This window comes from Diceros bicornis, chromosome 34 (genome assembly GCF_020826845.1).
Source record: "Diceros bicornis minor isolate mBicDic1 chromosome 34, mDicBic1.mat.cur, whole genome shotgun sequence".
Lineage (NCBI taxonomy): Eukaryota > Metazoa > Chordata > Mammalia > Perissodactyla > Rhinocerotidae > Diceros > Diceros bicornis.
The window spans coordinates 22,241,483-22,255,036 of record NC_080773.1 but is presented as its reverse complement, the minus strand read 5'-3'; the positions used below and the strand labels follow the sequence as shown (position 1 = coordinate 22,255,036).

The window sequence follows — 13,554 nt, the reverse complement described above, 5'->3', positions numbered from 1 at the left end:
TGGGTGGCGGTGCTGACTGTCGAGGGGCCCGGGGACCTCAGGGGAGGAGTAACCCACTCCACCTGGGGTGTGTGGAGCTTGGAGAGGGCATCTGGTGGGTTGGGGTTTTGTGCTGGGGCCAGGAGGCCAGAGAGGGGCCCAGGGCTTGGGTGGGGTGTGGGTGGAGGGACGGAAGCAGGGGCACAGGACCGAATCTCCCAGGCCCCTCCTTTCTGTCCCTGTAAGCACTCCCTCCCCAGGGGCCGCTGCAGCAGCAGAGGGCAGAGCCCTGACGGTTCTGCTCAAGACTCCTCGCTCCCCACCCCCCGATGTGTGCTGGGTGGTGGTGAGGCCAAAGGGCCTCCCCTCCCCCCACGCCTGGGCCTACAGGGAGCCACCTGCAGGGAACAGCTCCGCCATGGTGGGAGTGCCCGACCCCTCACTGCGGGTGCCCCGAGTCCCTCCCCGTCTCCGAGGTGTCCGAATCACAGTGGCCGACTGTGCGCTTGGCAGGAGCAGACCCCACGCGAAGCTCTTCGTGTGCCATTTCACTGGGTCCCCAAAGCAACCTCAGAACGTGGGGAGCGTTATGCACGTGGTACAGAGGATGAGACGTGGTACAGAGAATGAGACGGAGCCATGGCGCGGGGGGCTGGCTCAGGGTCTCCAGCAGGCCGTCAGAACTTGTATCCAGTCCCGGTGACTCCTGCTCGCTGAGGCCTCCACTGCTTACCAGCGAGGCGTCCTTGGGCTGGTCCCCAGGCCTCTCCGGGCCTCAGCATCCTCTGTCAAATGGGCGTGGTGCTAATGGCCACCTCCTGGGTTGTCCAGGGCTGCGGCCCAGTGCCCACAACAGGGCATGGCCCCTGGCAGGCCCCCGTGGACACCTGAGGAGGGACGGCCTGGGAGCCGCACACTCGCGACACGTTAGCATCTCACCGTCTGGAAGAGGTGCAGGTGGGCAGGTGGCCATCAGGTGACACTGACAGCCCCAGACGTGGGCTCCACCTAGCCTCGCTGCCCCCTCATCCCTCTCGGCTCTGAGCAGCTTCCCCAGGTGGTGGTTTGGGTTTTCGCTCCAGCCTCAGACTTCCTTCCTTCCCCAGCCCCAGCCAGCCCCCGGATGTGGTGACAGAATCGCTACTGTGCCGACCTCAGCTGCCCCCAACAGCCCTTCACCGGGGAGGGGGGCTCGTCTTGTGGCCCCCAGCCCCAACCAGCCCGGCTGATCCCGAGCCTTTGGAGGGTGGGACGGGAACCCTGCTGGTGGGACTGGGAACTCTGCTGGGATGCCTGCGGAGCTCAACCAGACCGTGACCCCTTGATGGAGGGGGTGGCTGAGGGGGCGGGGTGGTAGCAACCGGCGGGGTGGACAAGTCATTTCGCCTCTCTGAGGGTTCAGCTTCCTGTATGTAAAGCCACTCTTTTATTATTAGCTGGGGAGGAGAAATCAAGTCTGAATGGCTCCTGAACCGGCTGGAAGAGGTGTGTTAGGACAGGCCTGGCACATAGTAGGCCATCAACTGATACCTGCTGGCTGACTGAATGAATGAAGAGACCCATCCCAAAACACCTGAGAGCTTGTGCCCACCCTTTATCTCTGCAGCGACCCCCACCATTTACTGAACTGCTGCGTTCCAGACCCCGTTATGCAATCTCATTAATCCCCACAAAGGCCCTCTTGGGTAGTAGCATCCTATTACCATCCCATCTGACAGATGGACAAACTGAGGCTCAGAGAGGGGGAGCCACATGCACACTCCGCCAGGAGAACAGTCAGCTCTCCACCTGGGAAGCGGTGTGGGTGTGTGGTCCTCTCTGGTTGCTAGGGCCCATCCAGGCACCCCGGGGCCTTTGGCTCCTCAGCCTCCCGAGGACTGGGGTGGAGAGGGGAGCGGACAGGAGGAAACGTCACCCTTTGTCCATCCGCCGTAGCCCAGCCCTGGCCCTTCCAGTTCGCTCCATGCACCTTGCCCAGGAGCGCTGGAGGCAGACCTGAGGCCAGGCCCTCCGCTCCTCTGGAGGCCTCGGTCTTCCCACCTGTGGAATGGGCTGGGGCGCGGCGCGGGCAGGGGCGCCGCTCTGGCAAGAGGGAGGCCAGCCCAGAGAGCGGGCAGGCCCTGACACCCCGTTTCCCTCCCTTTCCCCTGCGGTGGGCGCCGGATGCAGGCCAGGCGAGACAGCCCCCTTCCTTAAAGAGCCAGGCGCCTTCTCAGCCCCGGCCCCCGCGACCCGCGGTGGGGGTGAGGGTGGCTCGCCCCTCCCTCTCCAGCTCAGGGAAAAGTTGACTTTCTAGACTTGGGTGTGTTGAGGGACGGGAATCAGTCCCGCCTCCCCGCCCCGCAGCTCCCACCGCAGGCCCCCGGCCGCGGGCGGAGGACGCGCAGCCCCAATTCGGAGGCCCCGGGCCCGCCCTCCCCTTCCGCCCCCGGCCCCTCGGCAGGCCCCGCCCTCTCTGACGTCACCGAGACCGACGCTGATTGGCCGACGGAGCCCTCGCTCCGGACACTTCCTTCTGGGCCGCCACCGCGGAGTTAAACTTTGGAGGGGGAACAAGACACACAGGCGCCCGGCGCCGGGCGACCCTCCCACCCCCACCGCCGCCGGGAACGCCCCCTTCTCCGCGGCCCCCGACCGAACTTTCCTCCAACTTCCGAGACCCTGAGATTCCCTCCTTAGCACCCCGGCCCTTGGGATCCCTCTGCCGCATCCCCGGGCCCGTCGATCCCCGGGATCCACTCGATCTCCGACTCAGAGACTCCTGCACTCCGCCCCCAAGGTCTGGTGGATCCCTCGGGCCGCCTTCTTAGTTGGATCCTTAGAGCCGCTGGATTCTGGGATCCCCCCTGCTTCCTTTTCAATCCCTTCTCTCTCCAAGGGGCCTTTGGATCCTGGGCTCTCTTGATCCCTGTGACCCCGACCTACTAGATTTTCTTTGATTTCTTGGAATCTCTCAATCGCTGGGTCCCCCAAACCATTAGATTTCTCCTTTCTGATCGTCTGTGATCCCTTGATTCCCGGGAGTCTGATCTACTAGATTCCTTTTTCTCTAATTTCCCAGGGTCCCGCCATCCTCGAGTCCCCTCAACGTGCTAGATTTCTCTTCTCGGATCCCCGCGCTCCCTCCACCAGCTTACGAGATCCCTCGGATCCAGTGACCCGGCTTCCCCAGACTCCTCCAGCCAGATCCCGGGTGGGTGCCGGGCGGCCGGTCCCGGGCCTCCCCCCATGGCCGCCGCCCCCTCCCATCCCTCCGGGCTCCCCGGCTCTCCGGGGCCGGGATCTCCTCTGCCCCCCGGCGGCTTGGAGCTGCAGTCGCCCTCACCGCTGTTGCCCCAGGTCCTGGCCCCGGGCCCCGGGGTCTCCTTCCACATCCAGATCGGGCTGACCCGCGAGTTCGTGCTGTTGCCCACCGCCTCCGATCTGGCCCACGTGAAGCAGCTGGCTTGCTCCATCGTGGACCAGAAGGTAAGGGCGCGAGTTCCCCCCACCAGCTTGGGGAAGAGTCTGGAGGAGTAGGGCGCTGGCAGAGGCGACCCGGAGCCTGGCATAAGGGAGGGGGAGGAATGGGTCTAAGCCTTGGGAGACTGAGGGGTGGGTGTGGGGCATTGGCCCCCAGCTGCCTCTTCACCCCACTACCCGTTTGAGGGAGGCCTGGGCAAGGGTGGGGTGCCCTAGAGGCCTCCCCAAATTGCGTGTCCCTACATGTTGTTGTTTTCTGCAGCAGGCGGGAGGAAGGGAGGGGCCCGCCAGGTGTAGAAGCAGGGAGGAAGGGGCAAGTGGGGGCAGCAGATGTGGGGGGACCTCCCTACCCTGGTCCATCCTTGACCTCCCATTTGGTGGAAACAGTAGAAATTGAAGCCGGGCTGGCCATGGCGATCGGGTGACGTGCGTGCATGTGTGTGTGTGTGTGTGTGTGTGTGTGTGTGTTTGCGCCTGTGCTAGCTGCCAAGGGCAACTGAGGTCTCAGATCCCAATACCTGCCCTCCCCCAGGCCTGGAATGTGTGCAGGGGGGCCTCTTGGGAACCCCTAGAGGCTCTAGGGACTCTGTCCCCTCTTCTAATCACAGTGTTCCCACCCTACTCTCAGCTTCAGACACCAGGGTCACCAGGTGGGGGGCTGGGGGTCATGGCAAGAGGGAATCAGTGGGAACTCAATGCCTGAATTCTAGAATGTTAAAAGTTAGAAAAGTAGGCTTCTCTATTGTTGGGAATCTAGACTGTAAAAATGTTAGAATACTAGTATTCTAAAATGTTGGAATATGCAACTGCTAGGTAATTGACCTCCTCTGATATTAAACTGTTCCAACATTATAATCCCCGAATGTTGAAATACTAAAACATTAAAACCTTGGAATATTAGATTCCTGGGTTGTTGGAATCCTAGTATGGAAATGTTAGCATCTGGAGATGCTGCATTGTTGAAATCCTTTAATATTAAGATATTCAAATATTCCTAGAATCCTAGTTGGTCAGATTCCTAGAACAATAAAATATTAGACTACTGCTAATCTAGGTTGTTGAAATCCTAAAACGTATAATGAGAAGATGTTGGGACCTAGAATGTATAACCCTAGAATGGGAGCATGTTGGAATCCCCAAATATCCGAATTCCAGAATCTTCTCAGACTCCTGGAAATGAATTCTTTGGGCTTCAGAGAAACATGGGGAACTGGGTCAACTCCCCCATTTCACAGACAAGGAAAGTGAAGCTTAGAGAAAGATCTCCCAGGCAGTCAGGGCCCAGGCCTGTGGACCCTCTCCCAGCAGGCAAGAACAGATAGGGCTTCCTTTGCCCCCCTGAACCCCAAAACTAGCAGGCCCAGCTTTCGAGCCCAACTCAGCCTGCTCCTTGGGAAAACCGGCTGGGGGGAGGGCAGAGTGTCCCCTGGGTGAAATTCTGTGTCCCATGCACAGATCTTCAGCCCACCCCCTCGGGCCTCCTCAAGTTTATTTTCTGTCCTCCCCGTCCAGGTGTGGGGGAGCCCCTTTCCTTCCTTCCAGCTGCCCCACCTGGGCAGTTTCACTTTCAGTTCTATCAGGTTTCATTTCCTGCCCCCCCACCCCCAAGCTGGGGACCAGGACACCTGGGTCCTTTGGGCATTGGGTGGGGGCATCTTCCTTACCTCCAGCTCCCCTGAGCCCTAGCCGTCCCGCGTCCCCTGCCGCCCCTCCCCAGGAGTCCTAAATCCCCTCCTTCCAGCTCGGCCCTCCCCGATGCTGGGCCTGGAGCCAGGTAAGGAGGACAACAGATTCAGGAAGGAAGCTGAGGGGGTGGCATAATGGAGGGGTGCTCACTCAGCCCCCCCTCGTCCCGATCTCCGGAAAATTCTAGGTGCCCACTCTCCCTGCCACCCCAGTTGGCCAGTCCAGCCACCATACTCCCGGCGGCGCTCGCTCTCAGCACACCTGGGGCCCTGGCACCCGCCCGGCTCGAGCGGAGCTTGGGAGGGAGCAGGCAGGAAGCGAGGGGGTCTCTGAGTTTCCGGGGGAAACAGCCAGCCCTGGGCTGGCTCCAGGGCTCCAGACTGCTGCTGAAGGCAGTTCTGAGCTTTTCCGCCACCACCTCCCTCTCCCGCCCCTCAGTTCCCCGAGTGTGGCTTCTACGGCCTTTACGACAAGATCCTGCTCTTCAAACATGACCCCACGTCGGCTAACCTCCTGCAGCTGGTCCGCTCGGCCGGGGACATCCAGGAGGGCGACCTGGTGGAGGTGGTGCTGTCGGGTGAGCGGCCGAGGCCCGCCTAGGGGCGGAGCTTCGAGCGGGGGTGGGGCATCTGGAAGAGGGGGAGGGGGGTCGGGCCCAGAAACTTGCTGCCTAAAGTCGGGGGCCAGCGGTTCTCAGCCTTGGCTGCAAATTCAAATCACCTCGGGAGCTTTTACAAACGACCGCCCCGGAATGGGTAAAAATATATTGGGGTGCATTGCACAGCAGGGAATTCGCACAGCCCTGAACATAAACGATCCGTAGCAATATGGATGAATCTCACAAACTAATGCTGAGAGGCAGAAGCTAGACATCAGGTTATATAGTGCATAATTCCGTTTCTGCAGCACAAAGACAGATGCATTTACTCTATGGTGTTAGAAGCCCTGAGGATGGGCGCCTTGGGGGAAGATGGAGTCTGGGTGGGGAGCACAAGGGAGCTTTCTGGGAACTGGAGAAACTTCCATTTATCCATCAGGATGCTGGGGACACGGTGTGCATAGTCTGACAATTCATTGAGCTGGGCGCTTCTGATGTGTCCGTTTCTAGTATGTTATATTTTGATGGAAAGTTAAAAATGTTCTGTCAGGGCCGGCCCTGTGGCTTAGCCGTTAAGTGCGCGCGCTCCGCTACTGGCGGCCTGGGTTCGGATCCCGGGCGCACACCAACGCGTCGCTTCTCCGGCCATGCTGAGGCCGCGTCCCACATACAGCAACTAGAAGGATGTGCAACTATGACATACAACTATCTAGTGGGGCTTTGGGGGAAAAAAGGATGAGGATTGGCAATAGGTGTTAGCTCAGAGCCGGTCTTCCTCAGCAGAAAAAGGAGGATTGGAATGGATGTTAGCTCAGGGCTGATCTTCCTCACACACACACAAAAAAAGAAAAGTTCCGTCAAGGAAATGAGACTCTGCAAGGTGTGATGACACCTGGGCACCTGTATTTGCAGCCAGAATCTAGTTACCCATTGGCCATTGCCACTTTATAGATGTGCAAGCTCTTAGCACCTTAGACGAGTCTACAGTGCTTGGTTCCTCCGGGAGGGTCGGGGGTGGGAAGTATCTGCCTTATTCATGCTGTATTTCCTTCCCCTCCTCCCCCACTTGCATACTGCAATGCTCAGTAAAATTTGTTGAATGGATGGATGACAATTAGAAGTTTGGATTTATGCCCCTGGTGACTTCATTCAGGTTTTAAATACCCTCGTATAGGCTTGCAACTCTTGGATTTTTATCTTCATCCGGTCTCTCCCCTAAACCCATGTCTTGTTCATGTAGCTGTCTTCCTGACTCTTTTACTTGGCGTCTCAGATTTGGCCTGTCCAAGACAGAAATCTTGATTTTCGCCTTCCAAACCTGCTCTTCTCCGTCTCAGTGAAGGGCAGCACTATTCACATAGGTGCTCATGCCCCCCACCTTGGGGCATCCTTGACTCCTCGTTTTCTCTCACCTCTTCCCTTGATCCGTCATCAAATCTATTGGTCCTACCTTTAACGTACATCCTAGATCTATTTCTTACTACCTCCACTGGTTGAAGGCGCCATCACCTCCTGCCTAGACTATTGCAGTAGCACCTAAGTCAGATCATGACACTCCGCTGCTCTGAATCCTCCCATGGCTCCCCATTACCCTTGGAATAAAATGCAAACTCCTCAACATGGCTTCAAGGCTGTCCATGATCTCACTGCTGCCAGTTCTCCAAATTCATCTCTTAACACTACCCTCCTGACTTTCTTTGTTCCAGCGGTGCTTGCGCACCCTCTGTCCCTAAACAAACCAAGCTCCTTCCCACTTCAGGGCCTTTGCACTTGCTGTTCTTGATGCCTGGAATGCTTGCCCCTCATCTTCTCATAGCTACCTCCTTCTTGTCATTCGGATCTCTGCTTCAATGCCATTTCCTCCATTGTCTGACATTTCCTTGTTTATTTATGTGTTTATGTTTCTTGTCTGTCTCCCCAAAAGATGTCAGCTCCCCAAGAGTGGGGTGTAAATCTATTTTGTTCATAGCTTTATTCTGACTGGGTAAACAGTGCTTGCCACAGAGAAGAGAGTCCCTTTTCATTGCATAACACTAAGAAAAATAGCTTAATATTCAACTGAAATTTTGGGGGGAAAAAGAGGAATGAGACTTTATTTATTTGTTGCAGTAACATTGGTTTATAACGTTATATAAATTTCGGGTTTACATCATTATATTTCGATTTCTGTGTAAGACTTCATTTAAAATGAAACGTTTAAAATAATAGCTAACATTTATTGAGCACTTCCTATGTACCAGGCACTGTTTTAAGAACGTTCCATATATTCATTTAACCCTTATTTTTTTATTATTTTTTTTTTGTGAGGAAGATCAGCCCTGAGCTAACATCCGTGCTAATCCTCCTCTTTTTGCTGAGGAAGACCGGCTCTGAGCTAACATCTATTGCCAATCCTCCTCCATTTTTTCCCCAAAGCCCCAGTAGATAGTTGTATGTCATAGCTGCACATCCTTCTAGTTGCTGTATGTGGGACGCGGCCTCAGCATGGCCGGAGAAGTGGTGCATCAGTGCGCGCCCCCGGGGTCCGAACCCGGGCCGCCAGTAGCGGAGCGAGCGCACTTAACCGCTAAGCCACAGGGCCGGCCCCATTTAACCCTTAAAAAAGAATCTATAGACAAGATACTGTTTTTTTTTTTTTTTTTTTTTTTTTTTTTTCGGTGAGGAAGATTGGCCCTGAGCTAACGTCTATACCAATCTTCCTCTATTTTGTATATGGGACGCCACCACAGCATGGCTTGATGAGCAGTGTGTAGGTCCATGCCTGGGATCCAAACCCGTGAACCCCGGGCCACCGAAATGGAGCACACAAACTTAACCACTACACCACTGGACCAGCCCCAGGAGATGCTGTTATGACACGGGGCATGGTCTTTCCTAGACACCTGCACGGCTTATTCCCTTACCTCCTGAAGGAGGCCTTAGCCTTAATGTCACCTTCTTAAGGAGGCCTCCCCTGACCGCCTATTTACAAGTGTACCTGTTGCCCCTTCCGTATCTCCCTTCTCTGCTTACTTTTTCTCCTGAGCACTTATTGACTTCTAACTTGCTGTATGTGTTATTGCTTAAAAATTTCAGAGAAGCAGTGAGTCCAGTGCTAAAAGCATGAACTCTAGAGCCACACTGGCCTGGGTTCAAATCCGAGTTCTGCAACTCGCTAGCTGTGTGCCTTTGGGCAAGTTGCTTAACCTGTCTGTGCTGCAGTCTCCTCATCTAGAAAATGAGGATGTACCGCACAGGGCTCTTGAGAGGGCTAAATTCATGAGTATTTTAAAGGACTTAGAGCAGTGTCTGGCAGAGAGTAACTGCTAGATTGGGTGATTGTTAAATAAGAATATTTATTGTATTTATTTTGTCTGTCTGTCTCCCTCACTAGAGGCGGCAGGAGTTTTGTCTGTTTTGTTCTATGTGGTGTCCCTCGTGCCTAGAACAACGATCAGTAAATATTTATTGGATTTCCCTTTGAAAGACGAGAAAACTGGGTTGCATAGGTGTTTGTTTTTTCTCTTGATGCTCAGGCTGTACCCCAGACTAAGTAGATCAGAAACTCTGAGGGTGGGACCCAGGTATCTGTATGATTTTTATTAAAAAATTTTAAATTATGAAATATACATAACATAAAATTACCATCTTAACCATTTTTAAGTCTACTGTTCAGTAGTGTTAATTACATTGACATTGTTGTGCAACCAATCGCCTTTCATCTTGCAAAACTGAAACTCTGAACCCATTAAACAACTCCCGGTTCCCCCTTCCCCCCAGTCCCTGGCAGGGGTGTTTTGCCCGGGGGTGGAGCTGGAGTTTGAACCCACGTAGTACGCGAGTATATAAAGGCAGGAAAACTCAAACCTTGCAGCTGGAGGGCGGTGAGAAACGCAGGAATGTGGGGCCGGAGAGCCTCCGCTGGCCCCGGCTCAGCCACCCGCCCCTCCCTGCTGCCTGCAGCTTCGGCCACCTTCGAGGACTTCCAGATCCGCCCGCACGCCCTCACGGTGCACTCCTACCGAGCGCCTGCCTTCTGCGATCACTGCGGGGAGATGCTCTTTGGCCTGGTGCGCCAGGGCCTCAAGTGTGACGGTGAGAGGGAAGGGGCTGGAGGCGGGGCCGAGGGTGGGGCGGGGCTCAGGGCCGGGAGGCGGAGCTTAGGAGGCGGGGCTTGGAAAGGTAAGAACCCAGAGGCAGAGCTTGGGGGTGGGGACAGGGGCGGGGCTTGATGAGGGGCGGGGCCTAGGAGGTGGGGCTTGGGCAGAGGGCGGGGCCTAGGTGGGGCTCAGCTCCGTGGGTGGAGCCTGGGAGGGAGAGGTAAAGGGCAGAGCTTAGGGAAGGAAAAGGGGAGTGCGCAGGGAAGAGGGCGGAGTGTGTCTCAGTAAGGGATTAATTAGCAGGAGGTATATATATTAACGGATTTTGGGAAGGAATTGGCTTACAGGATTGTAGAGGCTGGCCAGGCAACTCTGAAATCTGTAGGGCAGCTGGTCAAGAAGGGGCGGGCTGGAATTCGCAGGCAGGTGCTGCTATCCATAGGCAGAATTGCTTTTTAAACCTTTCAACTGATTGACACAGGCCCACCCAGATTAACTAGGACAGTCTCCCACACTTAAAGTCAGCTATCTGTGGACTGGAATCACATCTACAAAATACTTTTACGGCAACACCTAGATTAGTGTTGAATAACTGGGGATGCTAGGCTAGCCAAGTGGACACGTAAAGCCGACCAGCAGAGTCCACCCTTTGTCACCATGGCACCTCAATCTGCTGGGGCTGCCGTAACAAAATACCACAGGCTGGGTGGCTTAAACAACAGACGCTTATTTCTCACAATTCCACAGGCTAGAAGTTTAAGATCAAGGTTCAGACAGGGTTTGGTTCCCTCCTGGTGAGAAGCCTCTTCCTGGCTTGCAGATGGCTGTCATCTCACTGTGTGCTCACTTGGCATGCAGAGAGAGAGCGATTTCTGAAGTGTCTTCCTTTTGTAAGGACGCCAGACACATCGGATCAGGGCCCCACCCTTATGGCCTCATTTAACCTTAATTACCTCCTTAAAGGCCCCATCTCAAATACAGTCACATTGCGGCTTAGGGCTTCAACATATGAATTTGGGGGTGTGGACACATATTCAGTCTACAACAAGCACCCAGACACATCTCCTTAAATCAGACTTAAAAATCACAGCCAAGGTGTCTCAAGGTTCAGATCTGCAGGTCCCCTGTTCCCATCTTTGATGCTTCTGAACGGGAATATCGAGATCTCGCCCTGCCTGCCTATGAAGGCCACGCCCCCGTCTTGGCTATGCCCTGCACACAGCAGATGAGGACCGTCTATTCTGCAATGGCGATCTGCACCTCCAGTGTTTGTCCTATGTGCCCCGCTATTAGAGGCATCTTCTCAGATGTTCCATTGTCTAAGGATCTCCAGCTTCGTAGCTGTCATGCTCATCTGGAAATCCAGAGACTCGGATACCCTATGTTCTCGATGACCTACAGCATCAACCAAGATTGTTATCATGCAGCCTTAAATCTACTTGTGGTGTTATTTAAGGACCCCAGGGATAACAGCCATGTCAGGCCTGCAGAAAATCGATGCGATGCATTTAAAGGTGCTATCAATACGGCCATCACCCATACACTGTATCCAGCTCTCCATGTCTTGGCGTATGTAACCTTCGTCATGGCCGAACCCACGAACCCAGGCCACCAAAGTGGAGCGTGCTGAACCCAACCACTACACCATGGGGCCAGCCCCTACTCTCCTCTTTTGATATCCTGTAACTTAAACACCACGACACAAAATTAATTATCATTAATATCTTATGTTAGGTGATAAGGGGCTAGAAGAGGGAAGAAAACAAGAGTGTTTGGTAAACACACATATTCATTACAAAATAAGGAAGAAATTCTCCTAACTAGTACAGTCCTGCTTTCTGCAACTGGGCACGTGGTATGGCTTCTTCCTTCCACTAACCACCCAGTCCATCTTCCCTTTGCCCTCAGTGAGCATCTCACCCGGTCTTGGTGCTTTGCCAGGTGCGCTGGCCCAAACCTTCGTTCTGGAAGGCGCTGGGCCCTTAGCAATTCTGCCTGAAGTAGGTTTTTGTAGTTTGACTTTAATCACAGTACTGAGAAGCGTCCTGAGAGATCTGCTGTAGCCCAGATCTCTAGAAAAGGAGGAAGGGAGGTGGAACTTTAGAGCCCAGGACGGGTGGAGGCTCTGTTTCTGACCGTCTGGCGCCCCCGACAGGCTGCGGACTGAACTACCACAAGCGCTGCGCCTTCAGCATCCCCAACAACTGCAGTGGGGCGCGCAAGCGGCGCCTGTCCTCCACGTCTCTGGCCAGTGGCCATTCCGTGCGCCTCAGCATCTCGGAGTCCCTGCCCTGCACGCCTGACGAGCTGGTGAGGGGCTGGGGAAGGGGCAGGTTGGTGGCTGGGGGTGACGGGGCCCAGGAAGAGGGACAATGCACTGATGTGTCCCTTCCACTCGCGCTGACCGGTAGAGCCGTAGCACCACGGACCTCCTGCCTCGCCGTCCCCACTCGTCCTCGTCCTCTTCTGCCTCGTCCTACACCGGCCGCCCCATCGAGCTGGACAAGATACTGCTCTCCAAGGTCAAGGTGCCGCACACCTTCGTCATCCACAGCTACACGCGGCCCACCGTTTGCCAGGCTTGCAAGAAACTGCTCAAGGGCCTCTTCCGCCAGGGCCTGCAGTGCAAAGGTGAGCTGGGCTGGGGGACAGAGAGCGTCAGAGCGCCCAACGCACGCTCAGAGGCTTAGGATCTCCGCTTGGGTGTGTGGGGGGACACAGAATCTCAGTATGCTGATCCTTAGGGCCTCAGAAAGGGAGTGCCCTGAATCCGGGTATTCTAGAACCTTTGGAATTCTGGAATCCTAGAACCTCAGTCATTAGAACCTCGGAATCCTAGAACCTTAGAAATTTAGATTCATAAGACACTTAGCCTGGAATTCTAAAACTGTAGAGCTTGAGAATTCTAGAATCATAGATTAGAAACATCAGATTCAAGAATTGGATCGTAGGATTCAGCTAAAAGAACCATAGAACTTTAGACTCATAGATCTTAGAACTACCAAGTTACAGATTCTCAGAATATTAGAACTTTAGAACCATGGGATTTGAGAATAACAGAATCCTAGAAGCATCAAATTCCAGTCTTAGAAGTCTAGAATCTTATAACCTTGAAATCACAGTTTAGAAATCTAGAACCCCAGAACTTTGAATGATGAAATTCTAGAATACCAGAAGTCTAGATCCGTAAAAACTTAGAGCCATCCAATTCTAGAATTCATTGGAACAATCAAATTCTAGAATCTTAGATGTCTAGAGTTAAAGAACCATAGAAACATTAAGTTCTAGAATCTTGGACGTACAGAATCCTAGAACCTTGGAATCATCAAACTTGAGAGCAACGATTGTCAACCAGGGACAATTTTGCCCCCCTGCCCCCCCGCCCCAGGGGAGGCTGGGAGACGTTTTGTTTGCCATATGGGGATGATGCTACTAGCTTCTAGTGGGTAGAGGTGAGGGATGCTGTTAAGCATTCTATGATGCGCAGAACAGCCCTCCACAAGAGAATTATCCAGCCCCAAATGGTGCCAAAGGTTGAGAAACCCTGCCCTTGAGTGTTCAAAGTCTAGAATCATAGAATGTTAGAGCCTGTTACATTCTAGAATTTTGGAAGTCTAGGGTAATGGATATTTGCACTGTTTGAACTTTAGACTCTTAGAGTCACAGGGCTTTAAAGCCATAGACACTTAACCTGGCCCTCCTCTTGAATCGAGCCTCTCTGTAGCTGGGGACACTGGCTCAAAGAGGGGA

The 13,554-nt window shown here is 54.2% G+C and overlaps 1 protein-coding gene across 1 annotated transcript in view; it reads left to right on the top strand.

Annotated features, from left to right (window-relative positions):
* The first annotated feature begins 2,515 nt into the window (after positions 1-2,515).
* The window catches only part of PRKD2 (protein kinase D2), a 31,591-nt gene continuing 20,552 nt past the window's right edge, over positions 2,516-13,554 (top strand). The window contains exons 1-6 of the mRNA XM_058529673.1: positions 2,516-2,758; positions 3,041-3,447; positions 5,566-5,704; positions 9,668-9,799; positions 11,960-12,114; positions 12,216-12,435. Coding sequence (XP_058385656.1) covers positions 3,208-3,447; positions 5,566-5,704; positions 9,668-9,799; positions 11,960-12,114; positions 12,216-12,435 — 886 coding nt within the window. The 5' untranslated portion in view covers positions 2,516-2,758; positions 3,041-3,207. The remainder of the gene's footprint in view (positions 2,759-3,040; positions 3,448-5,565; positions 5,705-9,667; positions 9,800-11,959; positions 12,115-12,215; positions 12,436-13,554) is intronic.